The 22,420-nt window shown below is 53.7% G+C and overlaps 2 protein-coding genes across 2 annotated transcripts in view; both read right to left on the reverse strand.

Annotated features, from left to right (window-relative positions):
• The window catches only part of TTLL8 (tubulin tyrosine ligase like 8), a 60,907-nt gene extending 39,672 nt beyond the window's left edge, over positions 1 to 21,235 (reverse strand). The window contains exons 1-8 of the mRNA XM_065939447.1: positions 21,163 to 21,235; positions 18,372 to 18,463; positions 13,562 to 13,700; positions 12,868 to 12,941; positions 11,022 to 11,150; positions 9,708 to 9,822; positions 8,283 to 8,405; positions 6,356 to 6,542 (exon numbers count right to left, since the gene is read on the reverse strand). Coding sequence (XP_065795519.1) covers positions 6,356 to 6,542; positions 8,283 to 8,405; positions 9,708 to 9,822; positions 11,022 to 11,150; positions 12,868 to 12,941; positions 13,562 to 13,700; positions 18,372 to 18,463; positions 21,163 to 21,235 — 932 coding nt within the window. The remainder of the gene's footprint in view (positions 1 to 6,355; positions 6,543 to 8,282; positions 8,406 to 9,707; positions 9,823 to 11,021; positions 11,151 to 12,867; positions 12,942 to 13,561; positions 13,701 to 18,371; positions 18,464 to 21,162) is intronic.
• A 341-nt stretch (positions 21,236 to 21,576) lies between these two features.
• On the reverse strand, positions 21,577 to 22,203 carry LOC136170914 (uncharacterized). Its single transcript, XM_065939577.1, has one exon. The coding sequence runs from the start codon at positions 22,201 to 22,203 to the stop codon at positions 21,577 to 21,579; it is 627 nt and encodes a 208-aa protein (XP_065795649.1).
• Between the last annotated feature and the right edge of the window lie 217 nt (positions 22,204 to 22,420).

Raw genomic sequence — 22,420 nt, forward strand, 5'->3', positions numbered from 1 at the left:
TCATTGGAAGGACTGATGCTGAAGCTGAAACTTCAATACTTTGGCCACCTGATGGAAAGAGTCGACTCACTGGAAAAGACCCTGATGCTGGGAAAGATTGAAAGCAGGTGGAGAAGGGGAGGACAGAGGATGAGATGGTTGGATGGCATCACCGACTTGATGGACGTGAGTTTGAGCAAGGTTTGGGAGTTGATGATGGACAGGGAAGCCTGGCGTGCTGAGGTCCATGGGGTCGCAGAGAGTTGGACACGACTGAGCGACTGAACTAAACTGAACTGGTGGTTTCTAGATTATGAATGAAGTCTCTCCAAAGATGTGTTTTCATTTCCCTTTAGACAAACGCCCAAGCACAGCAGACCTGTGTCACAGGGCATGTAGGTGCCTAAGTGGATAAGAAACGCCCAAGGCTTTTCTAGACAGGCTACACTGGTTTCTACTCCCCACTCCCCATCCCACAGTGGATTAAGGCTCTAGGCACTGCACGTCTCGGCTGAACTGTCAGCCATTCTAGCTGGTGTATAGCGGCATCTCCTGGCCGTGAATTCAGCGATGCCGTCTCCTCGTGCGCTGGTTGACCATTTGGCGTCTTCTTCTGTGCCATGTCCAGAGAGACTGTTTTTTATTGATTTACGGGTATTCTTTGTTGTTGTTATTCAGTCACTCAGTCGTGTCCAACTGTTTGTGACCCCATGGACTGCAGCACGCCAGGCTTCCCTGTCCTTTACTATCTGCTCAAACTCATGTCCATTGAATCAGTGATGCCATCCAACCATCTCATCCTCTGTCACCCCTTCCCCTCCTGCCCTCAATCTTTCCCAGCATCAGAGGCTTTTCCAGTGAGTCGACTTTTTCCATCAGGTGGCCAAAGTATTGAACCTTCAGCTTCAGCATCAGTCTTTCCAATGAATACTCAGGGTTGATTTCGTTTAGGATGGACTGGTTTGATCTCCGTGCAGTCCAAGGGCCTCTCAAGAGTCTTCTCCAGCACCACAATTTAAAAGCATCAATTCTTCGGGGCTCAAGCTTCTTGATGGTCCAACTCTCACATCCATACATGACTATTTTGGAAAAACCATAGCCTTGACTAGACGGACCTTTGTCGGCAAAGTGATGTCTCTGCACAAGCATTCCTTCTGTATCCTAGATCTGAGACCTCTGTTGGACACATGTGTTGTAAATATGTTCCTCAAGTTTATGGCTTGTCTTTTCATTCTCTTTGCGTTGGTGTTTTTTGATAAACAGAGTTCTTAATGTCAATAAAGTACAATTTATCAATTTTTAAATTATGGCTAGTGCTTTTAGTGAACTACTTGAGAAATCTTTGCCTTCTTTATAATCATGAAGATATACTCCAATGTTTTGTTAATTTTTTAAACTTTTACATGCCACATCTCACATTAATTGTGTATATTTTGAGGCAGAATTCAAGGCACTCTATCTTTTCGTAAGATGTTAATTGCTCAGACACCATTTAAAGGAGAGACTGACCCTTGCTCACTAAACTCCAGCGGCACCTGGAACATAAGCGCTCAGACGTGTGAGCGGCTGTGTCGGGACTAACTGGTTACATTGGCCTATTCACCTACCTCATCCCAGCAGCACACTGTCTTCCTTGTTGTAGATTTACAGCTGGTCTTCACATATGGGACATAAGTCCTCTAAATTTGTTTTTCTTGATCAAAATAGCTTTGTTTTTTTGTGAATCGTTTACTGCTGTGGCCGTTCAGTGGCTCAGTCGTGTCTGGCTCTCTGTGACCCCATGGACTGTAGCCCGCCAGGCTTCTCTGTCCATGGGATTTTCCAGGCAAGAACATTGGAGTGCGTTGCCACCTCTTACTCCGTGGGGATCTTCCCGACCCAGGGATCGAACCTGCGTCTCCTGCCTTGGCAGGGAGAGCCTTTGGCACTGAGCCAGCAGGGTATTTCCAAATAAACTTCATACTCAGCTGTCAGCTCCTCCTGTCCTTTCCCCTTGGAGCAGGGGGAGCCCGGCATGGATTTTGATTGGGGTTGCAACGAGTCTGTAGACTAGTTTTGGGCTTCCCTGGTGCCCAAAACTTATGGGGTGCAGCAAAAGCAGTACCATCGGGAAAATATATAGCTATAAGGCTTGCATTAAAATGGAGAAGGGAATGGCAACCCACTCCAGTACTCTTGCCTGGAAAATTCTATGGAGAGGAGCCTGGCGGGCTACAGTCCATGGGGTCACAAAGAGTCGGACACAACTGAACAACTAACACACTAAAAAATGAGAAAAATCTCAAATCAGTAAATCTAATCTTACAATTTAAGAATCTAGAAAGAAAAAAAAAACCTAAATGCAAAGCTAGCAGAAGGAAAAAAATAATAAAGACTAGAGCAGAATTAACCAAAATAGAAAAACAATAGAGAAAATGAATAAAACCAAAAGTTGGCTAGATCAACAAAGGAGATGAACTTTTAGCTAGTTGGACTAAGAGAAAAACAGAGAAAACTCAAATTACTAAAGTCAAAAATTATATTGGGGACATTACTACTGATTTTATAAAAGTAAAAAAGATTATGAGAGTATTATGGACAGTTGCACATGAACAAACTGGATAACCTAGATGAATTACACAAGTTTTGAGAAACACCGAACCTGCCAAAACTAAATCATGTGGGCATAGAAAACATGAACAGACCTATACTAACCCAGGGCTTCCTGGTGGTGCTAGTAGTAAACTGAGTGAAAGTGAAAGTCGCTCAGTCCTGTCCGACCCTTTGCAACGCTATACAGTCCATGGAATTCTCCAGGCCAGAATACTGAAGTGGGTAGCCTTTCCAACCCAGGGATCAAACCCAGGTCTCCCACATTGCAGCTGGATTCTTCACCAGCTGAGTCACAAGGGAAGCCCAGTGGTAAATGACCCGCCTGCAAATGCAGGAGACATAAGAGATGTGGGTTCGATCCCTGGGTCAGGAGGATCTCCTGGAGAAGACCGTGGTAACCCAGTCCGGTGTTCTTGCCTGGAGAATCCCATGGACAGAGGAGGCTGGTGGGCCACAGTCCACGGGGTCGCAGAGAGTCGGACACGACTAAAGCAACTAAGCATACACACTCACTAAGGGTTGAATCAGTGATCAAAGCCCAACAAGAAACGCTCTAGACACGATGGCTTCACTGGGGAAACCAACCAAACGTCTAAGGGAGAGTTCCTACCAGTCCTTCTCAAACTTTCCCCAAAATTGAACAGCTAATCAATAAATTCAGCAAAGTAGCAGAATATAAAGTCAACATACAAAAATCAGTTTCTATTTTCTTTTTAATTCTGTGATTATTTGTTTTCCATATTCTGTCACGGTACTCACTACATTCCAGTCCAGATTGTGTTGATCCCTTTAACAGAATCACCTTATTGTGAAATATCCTCTTTATGTCTATTAATATCTCAAATACGATCAGAGATTTTAACTCAGCTCTCACAGTAACTCAGAGAACAAGCAGGTAAAATAATCAGCAAGAGTTTGGGTTTGAATAACTAACCCGACTTTGCTGGTATTTTTTAAGAACACACCACCTAGCAATGCAGATACACATTGTATTCAAGTGTGCATGAGACACTCATCAAAACACATCAGGGCTAGTCAGGGTCAAAAGCAAGTTCCAGCAAAATCCATGTCTATTCTACACAAAAAAGAACCTTGATGCTTCTCTCTTATCTCACACAGAAATTAAAATTAATCACAAAAGCTAAAAGGAAAAGGAAAAACAACAAAGTATGTATTGTTGAGTATGCCAAAGCCTTTGACTGTGTGGATTACAACAAACTGTGGAAAATTCTTTAAGAGATAGGAATATCAGACCATCTGACCTGCCTCCTGAGAAATCTGTATGCAGGTCAAGAAGCAACAGTTAGAACAGGATATGGAACAACAGACTGGTTTTAAATTGGGAAAGGAGTGCGTCAAGGCTGTATATTGTCACCCTACTTATTTAACTTATGTGCAGAGTACATCATGAGAAACGCCGGGCTGGATAAAGCACAAGCTGGAATCAAGATTGCTGGGAGAAATATCAATAACCTCAGATATGCAGATGACACCACCTTTATGGCAGAAAGTGAGGAACTAAAGAGCCTTTTAATGGAAGTGAAAGAGGAAAGTGAAAAAGTTGGCTTAAAGCTCAATATTCAGAAAACTAAGATCATGGCATCTGGTCCTGTCACTTCACGGCAAATAGATGGGGAAACAGTGGAAACAGTGACAGACTTAATTTTGGGGGGCTCCAAATTCACTGTAGATGGTGACTGCAGTCATGAAATTAAAAGACGCTTGCTCCTTGGAGGAAAAGCTATGACCAACCTAGACAGCATATTAAAGAGCAGAAACATTACTGTGACAACAAAGATCCGTCTAGTCAAGGCTATGGTTTTTCCAGTGGTCATGTATAAATGTGAGAGTTGGACTATAAAGAAAGCTGAGCACCACAGAATTGATGCTTTTGAACTGTGGTGTTGGAGAAGACTCTTGAGAGTCCCTTGGACTGCAAGGAGATCCAACCAGTCCATCCTAAAGGAAATCAGTTCTGAACATTCACTGGAAGGACTGATGCTGAAGCTGAAGCTCCAAAACTTTGGCCACCTGATTTGAAGAACAGACTCATTGGAAAAGACCCTGATGCTGAGAAAGATTGAAGGCAGGAGGAGAAGGGGATGACGGAGGATGAGATGGTTGGATGGCATCACTGACTCAATGGACATGAGTTTGAGTAAACTCCAGGAGTTGGTGATGGACAGGGAGGCCTGACATGCTGCAGTCCATGGGGTTGCAAAGAGTCAGACATGACTTAGCAACTGAACTGAACTGAATGTTAGTCACTCGGTCGTGTCCAACTCTTTGCGACCCCCTGAACTGTAAGCCTGCCAGGCTCCTCTGTCCATGGAATTCTCCAGGCAAGAATAATGGAGTGGATAGCCATTCTCTTCTCCAGGGGATTCACCCTACTCAGGGATCAAACCTGGGTCTCCTGCACTGCAGACAGATTCTTTACGATCTAAGCCACCAGGGAAGCCCAAAGCACATAGAAGAAATCATAAAGGAGCATCTTCATGATCTTGAGTAGACACTGTTTTCTTAACCAGGACTCTAAAGGCCTTATTACCATTGCAGGGAAAAATTAACACTGGACCTCGTCAAAAAATACCATTAAGAGGTAAAAAGACAGGTCACGCACTAGGAAAAGGTACACTTAGTACATATCTTCAACAAAGGCAACAAATCAGGTTTATAAACAGAGCACTCACTCCTTCCTCTTTAACGATCAAAAGATTTGAAGAAGCACTTCATGAGAAAAGATGCGAAAGGCGGACAAGCACGTGAACCTGGGCTCACCAGGCATCAGAGAAGCGCAGCCTGAGAGCGCGAGGGGACGACCAGAAGGGAGCCGCAGAGCGTGACGGGTCTGTCCGCGTGCACACGCGCTGCCGCTGGCCCGTGGGGCTGCAGCACCAGTCTGGAAACCGTCTAAGCCTGGCGGTAACTGGCATCCGACTGCCCCTGCGCGGCGGGGGGGAGCACCCCACGTTCAGCGGCCAGGACGGGACTTGGCACCCACTACGCGGCAGGTAAATCTCACAGGTCTTGTGTTGGGCAGAAGTCACGTCTGCATGACACTGTGGGTTTTCAGTTCCACAGCGACATGGTGGGGGTGCTGGGAATCGAAGGAGCCGTGGCCTCGCACACTTTCACCCAGCTGGACAAGTACCATTAGCACATGGCATGCCCTGTACTGTATTTATAGCCAGTAGAAAAGAAGAGAAAGAAAATACTTGATCCAAAAGAAGGAAAGGACTAAAACAACAGAAATGACCCAGGACGGTGTGTGTGGGCGGCAAGCAGACCCTCCAGAACGAGGGTGTGGCTTCCTGCCTTGTTCTCTTGGCCAACAGCCGCTCCCCAAGGGAGCTGGCCTGCCTCTGCCCCAGCTCCCCTCTGTCGGCCATTAAAACAGCTCGCACCCCTGAGCAGTGGGGCCCCGGGTATTGAGCGGCAATTGGAAGTCGTGGAGAGTCAGGAGGCCTGGGCCTAACAACTGCTGACTAGTCCCGATCCCCCAAGCCGAGCGGGCAGCCTGGCCGTGAAGGGGCCCCCACGCTGCTGCAGGCATGAGCGACGCCAAGGACATGAAGGGTGTGGAAGGTGCTGGAGGCAGCACTGCCCACAGGCGCCCCTGGGGTGTCATTTTATCAGTCCACTGGGGCCTGCGCACCCCAACTCCCAGAAAAGCATCCCAGATGTCCCAGAGGACACGCCTCTCCAGACCCCCCCTAAAGTCCGCCCAGTGCCCTCTGGGTGACTCTCACATCACCCCGGAGCCCGCCAACGGGTGTCTTACTGAATCAGCGAGTAGTACTGCTGGGTCAGGTCGTTCCACTCGTCCTCCGTGAGGTCCCTGGCCGTGTCCCCGGTGAGGTCAATGTCCTCGTGCTCCAGTCGTCCCAGGTAGGCCTTGCACACCTTGCACGCGACGTCCACGCACTGCCCCGACAGGCCCATGAGCCTCGATCCTGCACCCTCAGGAACTGAAACCCAAGCAAGGCACGGGGAGCCTCGACCTCCTCCTGTCCCCACGGAACCCAGGCCACCACCCACCCTGTGGAGCCCGGGTCACTGCCCCATGGGGTGGCACCCCGGGGGTGCTGGCAAAGGCCACCCCACCTGTCTGCACCTCAAGGCCTTATGGTGAGGGGTCCCACACCTCTGGGTGGTCACCCTGGATGCCACACCTGGGTCGGGGCAGGTGGCCTTTCCCCTCTCGAAGCCGCCCTCCCACTGTGCTGTTCCCACCCCTCTCTGCCCCGCCCCCTCCAACTGGACTCTCAGCCCCTCGATGGAAAAGAAACCACACTTCTGATGAGCTTGTCACAAAACCTCTGCTTCTGAGCACATACTTGGTCCTCAGTGAAAAACAAATACCCCAATTTAAAAATGGAGGGAAGCTGAAAAAATTTCTCACCAAAGAATATATACAGATGATAAATAAGTATATTGAAAGATGTTCACCACCATATGTTGTCAGAGGAATGCAAATTAAAACAATTAGACACCACTACACACCTATCAGAATGATCACGATGCAGAACAGTGACATCACCAGATGCTGGTGAGGACAGGGAGCAACAGGAACTCGCATCGTCGCAGGGGGGAACGCAAAATGGGGCAGCGACCACTTTGGAGCACAATTTGGCAGTTTCTCACCAAACGAAAAAAAACACACTCTTGCCACGTTATCCGGCAGTCATGCTCCTTGGTATTTACCAAGTGAGTTGAAAACTTATGGCTGCTCAAAACTCTGTATGCAGCTTTAATCCCAATTGCCAAGACTCGGAAGCAACCCAGGTGCCCGTGGAGGCCCAAGTCATCAGGAGATGACTCAATGAACAAACTGTCCATCCAAACTGGGAATGAATGTTACTCAGCGCTGAAGAGAAATGAGCTCCTGGGTCATGAAAAGATGCGGAGGAACCTTAAACGCATGCTAGTAAGTGAGAGAGGACTGAATCACATGTAGTTTATGATTCCAACTCCGTGACATTTTGGAAAATGCAGAGCTGTGGCAACAATAAAGGAATCAGGTGTCAGGGGTGAAGAAGGAATGAACAGGCTGACCGTGGAGGACTTTTATTGTTGTTTAGTTGCTCATTCGTGTCTAACTCTTTGCAACCCCGTGGACTGTTGTGTCCAGGCCTCTGTCCATGGGATTTCCCAGGCAAGAATACTGGAGTGGGTTACCATTCCTTCTTCAGAGGATCTTCCTGACCCAGGCATGGAACCCACGTCTCCTGCGTTGGCAGGCAGATTCTTTACCACTGAGCAGATTTTTAGGGCAGTGAAACTGCTCTGAACAATGCCATATTGGTGGATACATGTCATAGTACATTTGTCCAAACCAAGAGGAAGCCCTGGCGTAGACTGTGGACTCTGATGATGACGTGTCAGTGTGGGTTCATCAGTTACAACGAATGTACTGTCTGGGGGGATGTTGATAGTGGGGTGGCAGGGGCAGAGGGTACATGGGACATCTCTGTACTATCTGCTCCCATCTTGCTGTGAACCTAAAACTATTCTATTCAAGTGAATAACAACCAAAAAAGACTTATTTGAGTTTTGTAGGCCTAATCCCACAGTGGGCCACATCTCCGACGTGACCCGGGAGTGCCATTCCCATCGGATTCTGCTGGAGGAGCCTGGGGGCAGGGCAGAGCCACAGCCTTGTCCCGGGAGCCCCGCCCTCGGCCCCTCCGTAGGCGCCGCCCGCACACCTTTCCTGCTGCTGGCGGTGCTCTCGCGGGCCTCCTCCCGCCTGCTCCTCGGCTTGCTCCTGCTGCTCTGCTGGCTGACCACCCACTTCAGGATGCTGGAGGCCACCGTGTGCCGGAAGTCATCTGCAAGGACACAAGGCCTCGCCCCCTCTGCCTGCGCTGGGGACGGGCCCTCGGCCAGCGCCAGCCACGCTCAGCCCGGACGTCCTGCCCCTGCCGGGCATGCGGGGCCTTGCTCCTGCCTCGCGGCCCTCTGGGGAACCAGGCGCTCCCCACTGCCCCCTTGCCCACACCGTCCGTCCCTACCTCGTCCTCCCGCCTCTGCAGACCAGACTCACAGCCGGGACCTCCCCCGCGGCCACGGATCCACCTGCCCATAGACCCAGAGGCAGAATCGGGCACCCCCTCTCCTGCGCCACCCGGCCTGTGGTCCGGGGACACCCTCACCACCTCTGCCTGCCCAGCGTCCTCAGCTCTGCACAGACGGATCCTTCCAGAAGCGCCCTCTGCGGACAGCAGCGGCACTCTCCCCCTCACTGGAGGGGCCTCCCTGGAAGCTGGGTCCACAGCTCTAAGTGCAAGTGGCCGGGGGTCCTGCGGCCCCCACTCAGCACGAAGGTGGCTCAGGGTCCCCCAAACTCAAGCTTGGGCCCAGGGCTGGCTCTGGGCGCCAGTCACCATTCAGGGACAGCCGCGGCCGGGAGGCGGGCCTGTTCCCCACCCCGACTCCAGACTAACGCCTCCAACAGCGCTCCTGGTGAGCTCGCCACAAAACCTCTGCTTCTGAGCACAGACCACCCGGAGGTCTATAAGATATCCCAGCACTTTCTCATGCAAACCTGCTCCTTCCACACCTCAGGAGAGGCCCCCCCAGCAGCTCCGGCCACCCTGGAGACACCCAAAAGGGGAATGTCCCTCGCCACCCCTCCATCCCTTCCTGTCCTGATGTCTTGATGCACGGATAGCCCTGAGCCCAAGGGCCGTGGGCGCCCTGCCTGTTCCCGACCTGGAGCCCCCGGCCTGCCTCCCTCCTGGGTCTCCGCCCAGACCTGCTCTCGCAAGGCCCCGCCCACGGTCCCCCACTGACCCTGCCTGGCCTGCATCTGACCACTCGCTCCTGGGGCCAGGCCTGGGGTCCGGGGGCAGGGCAGTGTGCTGGACTGCGGCCGCATCTCCGCGGCCCATAGATGGGTGCTCAGGAGACACGGGCACCCTCGCGCGATCCCCCGCCTGCCCCGCCTGCCCCGTCCTGTCCTCTCTCCCGTGCCCCTGGGCGGGTCCAACCAGGAAGCGGCCTTCATCCCCAGCCCAGAGACAGCGCCGAGGGTTGGGATGGAACCGGCCCCCCACCTCCGGCCCTGAGGCCCATCCTGCGGGCGGGGAGCCAGGCCACAGAGAGGCCCCGGGCCTCCAGGCCCCACTCACCCAGGAACTCCTGCTTCTCACCCTCCGTGCAGAGGCTGTAGCAGCGCGGGAAGAAGGTGTCGGGGTTGGCCTGGACGTACCACGGCAGGCTCCGCATGCTCACACACAGCCCGATCTCCGGAGACAGCGGCACGTTAGGCCCGCAGGCTGCGCCAGGCCCGCTCGGCCAGTCTGAAAGCCCAGGGGCCTGGCCGGGTGGCGCCGCCTTCAGTGGGCACTTCGGGAAGCAGACCCTCCCTGGCCCCCTGGCCCCTCCACCCCCCAGCCAACTGGCCAAACACCCAGGTCACCCGGCGAGCTGGCCAGGGCCTTGGGCTCACCCTATCGTCAGTGGCGGCTGTGGCAGGCCCGAGGATGGACAGGGCCGTCTGGGGGTGCCCAGGGCAGAGGGTGCTGTGTCTGCCCCCCGTTCCCTGCATGCTCAGCCTCAGGCCAGGAGGGGCAGAGAAGGAAGCGCCCGGTCTACAGTGCGGCCCCCTCCCCCAGTGCGCCCGCCTGACGCCACACTCTTGGTTAGGGAGGCCCAGCCCAGCCCGGCAGCCCATCTGGGGAAACGGGCCCCCACCCTGAAGTCATGAGGCCATCTGCAGCCTGAGGTCTCTGCAGAGAGCCGGGCCCACTGCACCCCTGCAGGCAGCCCCCAGCCCAGAAGCACACCACCGGCCTGAGGCCTGGCGAGGACGCCTGGGGGGCGCCCCGCGGTCGTCCCGTCCCCCGTGTCATCTCTGACTGTTGAGGGGACGGTCCCCCTGCTGCCTGGGAAACCCCTTCTACCGAGGGGCATGTGCAGGCCTGTCCGTCCTGGCTGGCCCCACCCCAGCCTCAGCCTTCAGGGTAAGCGGGGAATGGCTGCCTGGGGTGGCTGGTGGCTGAAAGGGGGTGAGGGTGAGAAGTGGGTGGCATGGCAGTGCTCCCAACAGCTGGAAGTCACAGCACAGGTGGGGGTGGCCCACCCCGCCACCCCACCGACCCAGAGCCACTCCAGGGCCCAGGGCCCAGGCCAGGCTGTGGGGAGAGCAGTCACTGGCCCTGTCTGGGGCTTGCCCTGCAGCCCAGAGGACAGTGATTCTGTGGCCTTGGGCCCACCCAGGGACACAGTGGGGGGCACAGAGGCTCTGGGGATGTTTGTGGGAAGCAGTGCCAAGCGTCTCTGGACACTGATGCCAGGCGGCCTCTGGCCAGGCCAGGAGCCTCCAGTCCTGGGAGGAGAGCTGAGGTGACCGGCCCCCCATGGGGTTGTGCAGCTCCAGAGGCGCTGGCATTTAAGGAGGCAGGGTGCTGCCCGCCTGCCTGCCCGCCCAGGCCCCCACTCACCTTGGTGGTGAAGGACGCGGTCTTCCCATAGTGGTTCAGCACCTGGTCACAGCTCAGGCTGTGATAGTCGATGACATCCCTTTTGATTGTCCAGAGGAAGTAGGGTGTTTCATTTTTTACCAACCTGGACTGGCAAGAAGAAACCTTTCTCAGTACCCAGCATCTGAGGCTCACATCTCTAAGGGTGAGGCAGGCCCAGGGTGAAGGGTTCGGGGCTTAGGCTAAGAAGAGCGTGTGATTTCCCATCCTGACGGCAGCCTCGCATGTTCCTTGAGGGCCTCCCGCTGGCCCGTGTGGGAGCCGCTGTGACCACACAGGGCTTCCCATGCGAGGGGGTGGGGGGCTTGGACTCCGGGCGGCAGGGGCACCAAGCGGGGTCTGAGCTGCCCGCCTCGCAGGTGCTCGCTCTGGGACACGCTGGCTGCAGCCCCTGGAGAGCCCCCTCCCCGGCCGCCAGGACGCGGGCTCCTCTGCTGCCCCGAGCCTTCAGAGTGCAGGGGCCCTGGACCACGGCTGAAGCAAGACTGGGAGTCCTTGGTGTCTGTGCTCTTGTGCTTGGTCAAAAATTCTAACCAAATAAAGAGATATGAGGAAGGGAAAAGATTCTCCATGATCCTGCCCCTGGAGATGACCCGGACACCTTGGAGAAGACCCTTTGGGTCACGCCCGCAGACAGCATGTCAGGACCACCTGATGCCTGTGGCTCGAGTCAGCCCGCCTCGAGCCCCATGTTCCGGCAGGACGGCTCCTCCCGCATACCATCACACAGCGCTGCTGCCGGGGGCGGGCCGGGGGCCACAGGGAAGAGGGGGCTGCTGGGCCCAGGCTGCCAACGCCACCTCCCAAGCTCACCCGACCCGGGTCCCTGGACTTGGGCTCAAGGCCTTGGCCCTTCCTCCTGCTGTCAGCTCCTGCAGCCACTTCCCCAAGTAAGTCTTATCTGTCACAGGGCTGATGAAGCGTCGCAGACGGATGTGTAGAGCGCGCGTGGGCCACCCAGGCGCCCGGGGGAGGCCTGGCCTCCGGTCCAGTGCTAACACCCCTGCTCCCCAGGCTACCCGCACCCCCGACCCACGGTGCCTCCCCAGCCTCATGGTTGACTTTTGCAGAAAGGGATCCGCACAGGGAATAGGCATGATGCGCCCACTGGCCTGTGAGGCCCTTGCCCGTTTTCCATTCGATCAACATCCTCTCTGGGTGTGCGGGCGTTTCACATACTCTGAGCAGGAGATCTGTGCAGTCTCACGCCCTGCAAATTTCTCCCCGAGCAGCTGGTGTTTGTTCTCTTCACAGGGTCTTCCGGGGGCCAGGAGCTCTGCACGTCAGTGTGGTCAATGCATCCCATTCTCCTCACAGTGGACGCTTTCTGGCCTGGTTTTAACTTTCTTTTCTCCCTTTGAGTCTCAGTGACCCTCCGTTACCTGCCGGCAGCCTCCCACAACCCCACGCAACTGCCTCCCTGTCATCGCCAGCTCTGCCCAGCCCGTGACGGCTGACCTGCCGCCCAGCCAGCATTGAGGCCTGGGAGCCCAGCCCTGGGGGGCTCGCTCCAGCTGGGGTGGACCGCATGCAGCAAACAGCACCTCCACCACCACTGCCTGGGGGCTGTGCAACCCCGTCCCACGGGGTCTCCAGAGACGGCAGACTCAGCTCGTCTGCTCACACGGGTGCACGGACGCGGGGCCCACGGGGAGGCCCAGGTGGACACACAGGGCACATGGACGAAGGGACGTCCTCAAAGCTGGGTGTGACTGTCGCTTTGCTGCCGCCCTCACCTCCCAGGGTGCAGCACAGAGGAGGAGGTAAACGTCTGGCCGAGGCGCCCCAGGAGCCCACGGGAACCTACCATCACATCGTGGATGTCATCTGCTTTCTCTAAAGCCACATCTTGATTATCTTTGCCTTCAACATGTTTGTTGTCTGCAAACACAACATACAAGCAATCAGCAAGTCATTGACCACTGCCGGGCCCACCACGGGGCCAGAGCGGAGCAGTGCCCCCTCAGGTCCCGTGAGGAGCACGGCTAAGTTGGGCTTGGGCCATGGTGCCCCCCGAGCGTCCACTGAACCGACCTGGGCCATGAACTGCGGAACAAGTGGGGTCCAACAACTGCCTGCAGGCCGAGCGGAGACCCTGGAGCCAAGAGGGCTCAGCCTCCGTGGGGAGGGGGCAGGCCTGGCTGGGGTCAGGGAGGACTGGGTGGGCAGGGGCGGGCGGAGGAAGCACGGCAGGGGGCCAAGCGGGGGCCGGGAGGGAGCTGGGCCCGAAGAGGGACTTCCAGGCCCGGCCGCCGACGGACAGTGGACAACGTCCAGGCACGGGGATGCCTGGACGTGGATGGGGACACACGTGGAAGTGACCAGAACCAGGGCTTGAAGGGGCTCGTCGACGCCTGGACGCCTGGGGCGGGGCCGAGCGGCGAGCCCCTGGCCCGGGAGGCCACAGGGCAGGGCCCGCTGCTCCGCGTGGAACCCACACACTCTGGGTCTCCGTGACAGGCACACACGTTTCACGCAGAACACACACGTCGATACTCTACCCGGCACCCCTTCCCCGTCGCCGTCAACGCTCGGCATGAACTTGGTCAGAAAGTGGAACTTCTTTTCCACCCAGCCCTTCCTCCGCAGGGCGGTCCGGATCACTGGGTAGTGTCCGTAGATGGAGAAGATCTTCTTTTCCTCAAATTGCAAGTGTATTTGAAATTAAAGAACGGAAAATGAGTTAACTGTCTCTGTAAGACAGTCTGCAGTCAGGGTGAGGGACGGTCCCGGCGGGAAGTGCTCCGTTCCACTCTGAGAGTCAGGGCAGCCCCCGGGCAGGCAGCCCCCGGCCAGGCAGCCCGCGGGCAGGCCCACCTCTGCTGTGTGCCCACCGCCCCGGGCGTGGGGGCTTTGCACGCACAGGCCTCGCTCACACTCAGCCAGAGGAGGCACAGCCAGGACCTTGGGGCTTCTGGAGGCTCAGACCTCAGCTCGGGGCAGGTCGAGGTCTGAAGGGCGGGCCTCGGGGGCGGCCCAGGACCTGTGCGCTACTTTCCCGTACAAATGTGACCAGCCCGCGCATCTGGGAAGCAGGAGGTGCTTGAGGTTTGAGGAGGGGTGGGGGGCACTCAGATGCCCGGGAGGGGCCAGAGGGGCAGCGCCCCCACCCGGGGCCGCACCAGGGACCGGGACCCCGCCCACTGCTGTGGGGATGAGCCAGTTGCCAGGGGCCAGGCAGAGGGCAGGGGCAGACAACCCTCTGCTTCCCAGCAGACAGTCGAGCGAGGACAGGCACGGCCACGCGGGGCCCAGGGCCCACGCTGCCGAGGACACACATGGACACGAGCAGGGCCGTGGGCAGCAGTGAGCTTAGGGCCTCGTGAGCTTGTGAGAGCAGGACGGGGCAGGAGGGGAGGCAGCTCACTCACGGGGTCCCTGGCCAGACTCGGAAAGGCAGGGGGCCCTGGGCGGGCCTGGCCTAATCAGGTGTGCCCCTGAGAAGAGGGTCTGAAACAAGACGGGCAGGTACTGTCTCTGCCCGCTGCTGCCTCTGGAGACGGCGCCACACACCCTACAGTCTCATGGAAATCGATCCTGCCGACAAGCCCACAGAGCTCCCAGGAGGGTCCTCCCACCGTGGGCCTCTAGAGGCGACCCCCCGGCTCGGTGCCTCGACAGACGCGGAGCAGAGGGCCCGGCCTGCACCCTGACTCACAGGAGCCGGGAGATAGCACGGGGCTGTATCTAAGCAGCTAAGGCCACGGTGGTCTCACACAGCAGCGGCGGGAGGGTCAGGACCACCTGCCAAGGACGTGTGGGCCTGTGGCCAGACGCTGGCAGCCCAGTTCCAGCCCCCTCGGGGGACCGCTGGGCCTCCTTCTGCTCAGATCACGGGTCCGGAGCCGGGCCTCACCCGCCGCAGGGCAAGGGGCTGCGGCGAGGAAGGGCGTGGGGTGACGGCAGGTCAGCGCCCACAGCTCCAGCAAGACCTCCTGCCCACACCCCCAGGTTCTCTGCTGATCTAGGGTCAGACTGAACGACCAGAAAACTGGCTTAACTGTAATAAGCCAGCAGAGCACAAAACATAAGGGAACTACAAAAGGGCGACAGGGGGTCCCAGACTTCTAACACAAGAGGGAAGACGGGATTTCAAAAGTAATCAGTCCACAAGGAGGCATGAGAGGAGAGGAAAAGCGAGCAGAAACCAAATGAATGAAACCCCACGGGAATACGCCAGCAGTTTAATTACGGACGAATACACAAAATGCTCCAGTTAAAAGGTAAGAAGTGCCAGACTACATCTTTTTCTTATCTCAATCTATGCTGTCCACAAGAGAAAATCAAAAGCACACGCCTACAGATAGGTAGAGAATAAAATGATCCAAGTATGAGATAGAATAACCTCTGCGACGAATGTACATCACTAAAGTAAAGAAAAGCTTCGTACAATGCGAAGCAGACATTCAGCTTGTCAGAATACATTCGTCTGCACCCATTAACAGAGCTATAAATTATACACAGCGAAAACTGGGAGGAACACAAAGTAGGCAAATCTGCAATTACACTAGGAAATTTAGCATGCTTCTCTCAGTAAATTAAAGAACACAGGGACAAAAACAAACCCCTGAAAAAACAAAAACAAACCCCTCAAGTCTAGAGGACTTGAAGAACTCAAATGAAAACCTCTTCCTTGATGACTGAATAGCGCACTCTACATCAACATCTGTATAAATTAACAAAACGCTAGGCAGAAAGCAGGTCTGAATACATTTCAACGGAAATATATTATACCAATTACATTCTCAACCACAATTAATCAAGCCAGCAATCAGTAACAAAATAACCAGAAACAACCTTTTTTACTGTTGTCCAGTTGACTGCTTAGCTGTGTCCGACTCTGCGACCCCAAGGACTGTAGCATGCCAGGCTCCTCTGTCCGCCACTATCTCCCAGAGCTTGCTCAAATTCATGTCCGTTGAGTCAGTGATGTTATGTAATCATCTCATCTTCTGTTTTCCCCTTCTTCTTTTGCCTTCAATCATTCCCAGCATCAGGGTCTTATCCAATGAGTCAGTTCTTCACATCAGGTGGCCAAAGTATTCATCTTCAGCATCAGTCTTTCCAATAAATATTCAGGACTGATTTCCTTTAGGACTGGCTGGTTTGATCTCCATGCTGTCAAAGTCTTCTTCAAAAGCATCAGTTCTTTGGCTCTCAGCCTTCTTTATGGTCCAACTCTCACATCTGTACATGAGTACTGGAAAAACTGTAGCTTTGACTATATGGACCTTTGTCGGCAAAGTAATGTCTCTGCTTTTTAAAATACTGTCTAGGTTTGTCATAGCTTTCCTTCCAAGGAGCAAGTGTCTTTTCATTTCATGGCTGCAGTCACCATCTGCACTGATATTGGAGCCCAAGAAAACAGTCTCTCACTGTTTTCATTGTTTCCCCATCTATTTGCCATGAAGTGATGGAACTGGATGCCATGATCTTCGTTTTCTGAATGTCGAGGTTTCAGCCACCTTTTTCACTCTCCTCTTTCACTTTCATAAAGAGGCTCTTCAGTTCCTCTTTGCTTTCGGCCATAAGGGTGGTGTCATCTGCATATCTGAGGCTATTGATATTTCTCCCAGCAACCTTGATTCCAGCTTGTGATTCATCCAGTCAGGCATTTTGCATGATGTACTCTGCATGTAAGTTAAGTAAGTAGAGTGACAACATACAGCCTTGGCGTACTCTTTCTCAATTTTGAATCAGTCCATTGTCTCACATCCAGTTCTAACTTCTGCTTCTTGACCTGCATACACTTTTCTCATGAGGCAGGTAAGGTGGTCTTAAGGTGGTCTGGTATTCCCTTCTCTTTAATAATTTTTCACAGTTTGCTGTGAGTCACACAGTCAGAGGCTTAGCATAGTCAATGAAGCAGAAGCAAATGTTTTTCTGGAATTTCCTTGCTTTCTCTCTGATCCAGCAAATATTGGAAATTTGATCTCTGGTTCCTCTACCTTTTCTAAACCCAGCTTGTACATCTGGAAGTTCTCAGTTCACGTATTGCTGAAGCCTAGTTGGAAGGATTTTGAGCATAACCTTGCTAGCATGTGAAATGAGCGCAACTGTCGAGTAGTTTGAACATTCTTTGGCATTGCCCTTCTTTGGAACTGGAATGAAAACTGACATTTACCACTCCTGTGGCCACTTCTGAGTTTTCCAAATTTGCTGATGCAATGAATGCAGCACTTTAACAGCATCATCTTTTAGGATTTTAATAATCTACTCAGCTAGAAATTAAGAACTATACTTTTAAGTAACCCACTATCAATGAAAATAGTATGAATCGTTAAATACTTTGAACTGGATCTCATCAAAAATACTACAAAATGAAATCTACTGAAATGCAACTAAAGCAGTACTTAGAGGGATATTTGTAGCCCTAAACATTTCTATGTTTTAAGGTCTCAAAAGAAAATCTGAAGTTAAATGTAAAGGTTAAATTCGATTTATAGGAAACCCCAGAAAGGACAGTGATAGGAACCACAAAAGGTTCATCCGTGTTTGCCAGGATTTGGGAATAACTAGGGCGGGAGGCGGCTTCCGCGAGGGCGGCCATGCTCTGCTATGGCTGTGTGGGTCGATGCAGACTCCGCGTGTCTCCTGGGCTGTGCTTCTCTGCAGGTGCATCCAGCCCATCGCAGTCCCCGCTGTGTGCTTACCACCCCCGCACTCCCAGCTGCGCGCTGCGCTTCAGAAGGACGTTAGGGCTGAGCGCATCTCCACACGTCACTGTGTGTGGGGTTTCTCGGGCTTCCCCGCCATCCTGGCCTGAGCAAGGTGACGCACAGTAAGGATGAGAGTCACGTTCTCAGAGTGGAAGCTGTGGACCATCTGAAGAACGCCTGCCCTTCCTTATTCCCCCCGAAGGCGCCCGTTCTGGCTGGGCCCCTGCCTTGGGGACGTGGTGGGTGTCCCGGGGCCCCTTACGAGCACCAGAACTCCTCGCACACACAAGCGTCCTCACCACGTCACTCGGGGGCCTGGGCTGAGGGTGGGAGGGCGATGTGGGAGTTTGTCCCTTGTCTGAGACATGTGTCCACAGCTGCAGCCAAACAATGGGGACACGCTGGCCAGGTGGTTGTAGGAGAGGTTTTTACCGTGTAGTGTCTGCACCTTCTGCATTTCAGAAGCACCACTTAGTTCAGAAGTAAAGGTCTAATGCACCGTGACTCTGGCACAAGCCTCACACCAGGGCCAGGACTGGGGGCACACCTCAGCGGCGGGCATGTCACAGGCTACGGACTCCCTCTACAAACTCCAAGATGAATTCCATTCTTAAAAAGAACCCCTCCCCATGGAGCCCCAGAGAGCATTTACCTTGATTGCCTTGTCCGTTAGTTGTTTTGCTATTTTGAATCTGTCTAATTTGGGGGAAGAAACCAAGTCTTGGGAAACGCCTCGTTTTAATTCTGCAAAAGGAAAACAGACATGAAGGTAAAGGCAAGACCAAACCGGTTACGTTCACACTCAGGAGATACCAGTCTGATCCCTGTGTCCAGCCCCCCACGGCAGGCGGCCCTCAGAGACATTTCATAAAATTCCAAATGTCTATATACTTAATAATATAGCTTCAAATATATAAAAACACAAGTGGACAGAGATTACAAAACAAAAGACATAGACAATCCAAATTCATATTGAGATACTTCAATGAACCATTTGTCTCAGGAAAGGAAGGGCTGCCTGGGTGGCGCTAGGAGTAAAAAACCCACTTGCCAACGCAGGAGACAAAAGACATGAGTTCCATCCCTGGGTCAGGAAGGTCGCCTGGAGGAAGGCGTGGCCACCCACTCCAGCATTCTTGCCTGGAGGATCCCATGGACAGAGGAGCCTGGTGGGCTACAGCTCATGGGCGTGAAAAGGCTCAGACAGGACTGAAGTGACTTAGCACTTGCTCAGAAAAGGAACGCATAAACAAAGAGTCAGTAAAATACAGCAGATTTACATCAATCAGCCCTAAGTGACATCCAGAAATCAAATCCACAGCTGAGGACACACTTTCTCTTCACACACCTCTTCCAATATAGATCACACACTGGGCCACAGGGTCTCTGCAAACTTCAGTGGATCAAAATGAAAGAGATTAAATGTTTTACCAGTGAAGGAAACTAGAAATTAATAACAAAATGGTAACTAGAAATTTTTCTAAACGTTTAAAAATTCAGTTCCATTCAGTTCAGTCGCTCAGTCATGTCCAACTGTGCGACCCCACGGACCACAGCATGCCAGGCTTCCCTGTCCATTACCACCTCCCGGAGCTTGCTCAAACTCATGTCCACTGAGTCGGTGATGCCATCCAACCATCTCATCCTCTGTTGTCCCCTCCTCCTCCTGCCCTCAATCTTTCCCAACATCAGGGTCTTTTCCAATGAGTCAGCTCTTCACATCACGTGGCCAAAGTATTGGAGTTTCAGCTTCAGCATCAGTCCTTCCAGTGACTATCCAGGGCTGACTTCCTTTAGGATGAACTGGTTGTATCTCCTTGCAGTCCAAGGGACTCTCAAGGGCCTTCTCTAATACCACAGTTCAAAAGCATCAGTTCTTCAGAGCTCCTCATTCTTTATGGTCCAACTCTCACATCCATATATGACCACTGGATAAACCATAGCCTTGACTAGACAGACCTTTGTCAGCAAAGTAATGTCTCTGCTTTTTAATATGCTATCTATGTTGGTCATAGCTTTTCTCGCAAGGAGCAAGCGTCTTTTAATTTCATGGCTGCAGTCACCATCTGCAGTGATTATGGAGCCCAAAAAATTAAGTAGCACACTTTTAAAATAAAGCATGGCTCAAAGGAGAAATCAGGTGGAAATGATGAGAACTGTGCGGCAGTGAAAACATGGCCCATCACAGTGTCAGAACACGAAACTATGATTAGAGTTCTAAAAATACAAAGGTTGCTAATGTTTGAAAATCCATAACATAGTCCATTGATACAGTAAATAAAAATATGTAGAAGAAAACATGATAAAATGCAATAACTGTTCATTTTAAAACTCTCAGTAAACCAGGAATAAAAGGGAACTTCATTTCAAACTTATAGAAGCAAGAATTCATGGGTGTTTAACTCATAATTTTTGTGAATGACCACTTAAAACATACTACTTGTACATTTTAAAGGGGAAATATTAACCAATGGGGCTTAGAGGAAGGTATCCTGGTGAACCTGGATCCATTTAGGATTTCTGTTATATAAATATAAATTCAGTTCTAAAATGAAAATTAGTATTTTGAATAAATTTGCCAAAGAAAATTTGACAGCTAAAGAAATGTGAAAAAGTAAATCATGGCTTTTTGTTTTGTTTTGTTTTTAAAAAAACTTATAGCAACACCATACTTCATGGTTAAACACTGAACACTCTCCTCTGGAGTTTAGAAACAAAAAAAGATGTCCACTATATCACATCTACTCAACATTATACTCAAAGTGCTAGCCCATGCAATAATGCAAGAAAAGGAAATAAGAGGTATAAAGACTGAAAAGATCTGCAGGTAATGACTGTGTATGTAACACATTTAATTGTTACAATTAGTAAGTATATTTACTAAGGTCACCAACCACCAAGGCAGGAAAATGAATTCAACTGTATTTGTATACATTACAGACAATTAGAAAATGGAACTCAAAAATGCCATCCACGGTAATGTTAAGCATGGACTTTCTGGGAATGATTCTAACAAAGAGGTGGTACACACTTGTAACTAAAAGTGGGAACCTTGCCGACAAGATTGGAAGAGCTGATGTTCACGATCAGGACAGTGAATAGTAAGATATTAATTCTCTTCCCAGCTGATCTATGTATTCAGTGGAATCACACAGCAGGACGTGTGTGTGTGTGTGTGTGTGTGTGTGTGTGTGTGTGTGTGTGTTGGGGGAGGGGTAAATTAACAATTGATTCTAAAAATGCTAAAGTCCAAGAAACCCTGCACACATCTTGAAGAAAAAAACAGAAAAACAGTGACTTCCTATGAGGCTACTGAAATTAAAGCAGGTGGTTTGACGTTAGGATAGGCAGGTAGATCAATAGAACAGATAGAGGCATCCAGAGCCTGAACTTGACAGTCACTTTCAGAAAACCCAGGGGGACGGGCAGAGGACAATACTGACTAGATTCTGCTCTGCGCTCCCCTTCTGACGACGTGGGCTCTGATGGCAGCCTGTTCGGTTCACCTGGCTCCATCCCTGCTTCGACCTTGGCCTCGGGCACCTCGGCCACCTGGGCCCCTGCAAAGGGGTATAAGCCAGGCTGGAAGCGGGGAGCACAGATGGGGGAGGGGAGGAAGGGGAGTCTGGAGTGGAGAGGGGACTCTGGGGTTGGGCTGGCAGGGCTGCGGTGGAGGGGGGAGTCTGGGGGTGGGGGGTCCAGGGTTGGGGGAGTCTGGGTTTCGGGGGCAGGGCTGGGATGGAAGGGGAGTCTGGGGGGTGTCTGGGGTTGGGCTGGCAGGGCTGCGGTGGAGGGGGGAGTCTGGGGGTGGGGGGTCCAGGGTTGGGGGAGTCTGGGTTTCGGGGGCAGGGCTGGGATCAAAGGGGAGTCTGGGGGGTGTCGGGTTGAAGGGCAGGGCTGCGGTGGCGGGGGGTGTCTGGGGGTGGGGGGCCGGCTTGGGTTGGGGGGACGCAGGTTTCAGATTCAGAGGTGGAGGGCTGGGCGGGCCTGGAGTTCCGAGGGAAGGCTAGGTCTGGGGCTGCGCGGGAGTGGCCTGGAATCCCGGGGGCGGGGCGGGGGCAGAGCGCGGGCCCAGGCTCCAGGTTCGGAGGGAGGCGGGCTCGGTGCTCACCCGGGCCGGCCCGCGCGCCCGCGCCCCCCGTCGCGCGGTCTCGCGTCCTGCGGTTGCCCTGGGCGACAGACGCCGGCGGCGCGGCGCATTGTGCAGCCTCGGGCCGCGGGCGGCGGGGCCTCGCAGGCGGGGCGCGGCGGCCGGCGCGGGGCGTGGGGATTCGCGGGCGGCGGGGCGGCGGGGGGCGGCGGTGGGGGCGGCTCCGGGCGCGGCCCTGAGCGCAGCTCCGGGCGCGGCGGCGCGCGGGGGGCGCCGGGGGTGTGGGGTCCCACGGGCCACGGTTGAGGGCACCTGGTCGGCGCTCCGGGAGCGGGCTGCAGTCCGAGACGCGGCCGCGGCTGGCGTGGGGACCGGGGCGCGGGGCACGGAGCATGGTGTCCGCGGGGAGGAGGGCCCACGAGGGGCATGCGCCCTGCCCGGGGTCACGCAATCCCGCCCCGCGCGGCTGTCGGGGTCACACAGACCCGCCGTGGCAATCAGAGTCCCCCAAGTCATAAAGGCCCGAAGGTCACACACCTGGGACCCCGCCCTTGCGGGGCTAGCCGACCATCCAGGTCAGGTTCCGCCCGCTTAACACCCAGTGTTCCTGG

Source organism: Muntiacus reevesi, chromosome 1 (assembly GCF_963930625.1).
Source record: "Muntiacus reevesi chromosome 1, mMunRee1.1, whole genome shotgun sequence".
NCBI lineage: Eukaryota > Metazoa > Chordata > Mammalia > Artiodactyla > Cervidae > Muntiacus > Muntiacus reevesi.

Bases quoted from the DNA above. Each gene is read 5' to 3' on its own strand.
- LOC136170914 (XM_065939577.1), bottom strand. From the start codon at position 22,203: ATGCTCCGTGCCCCGCGCCCCGGTCCCCACGCCAGCCGCGGCCGCGTC.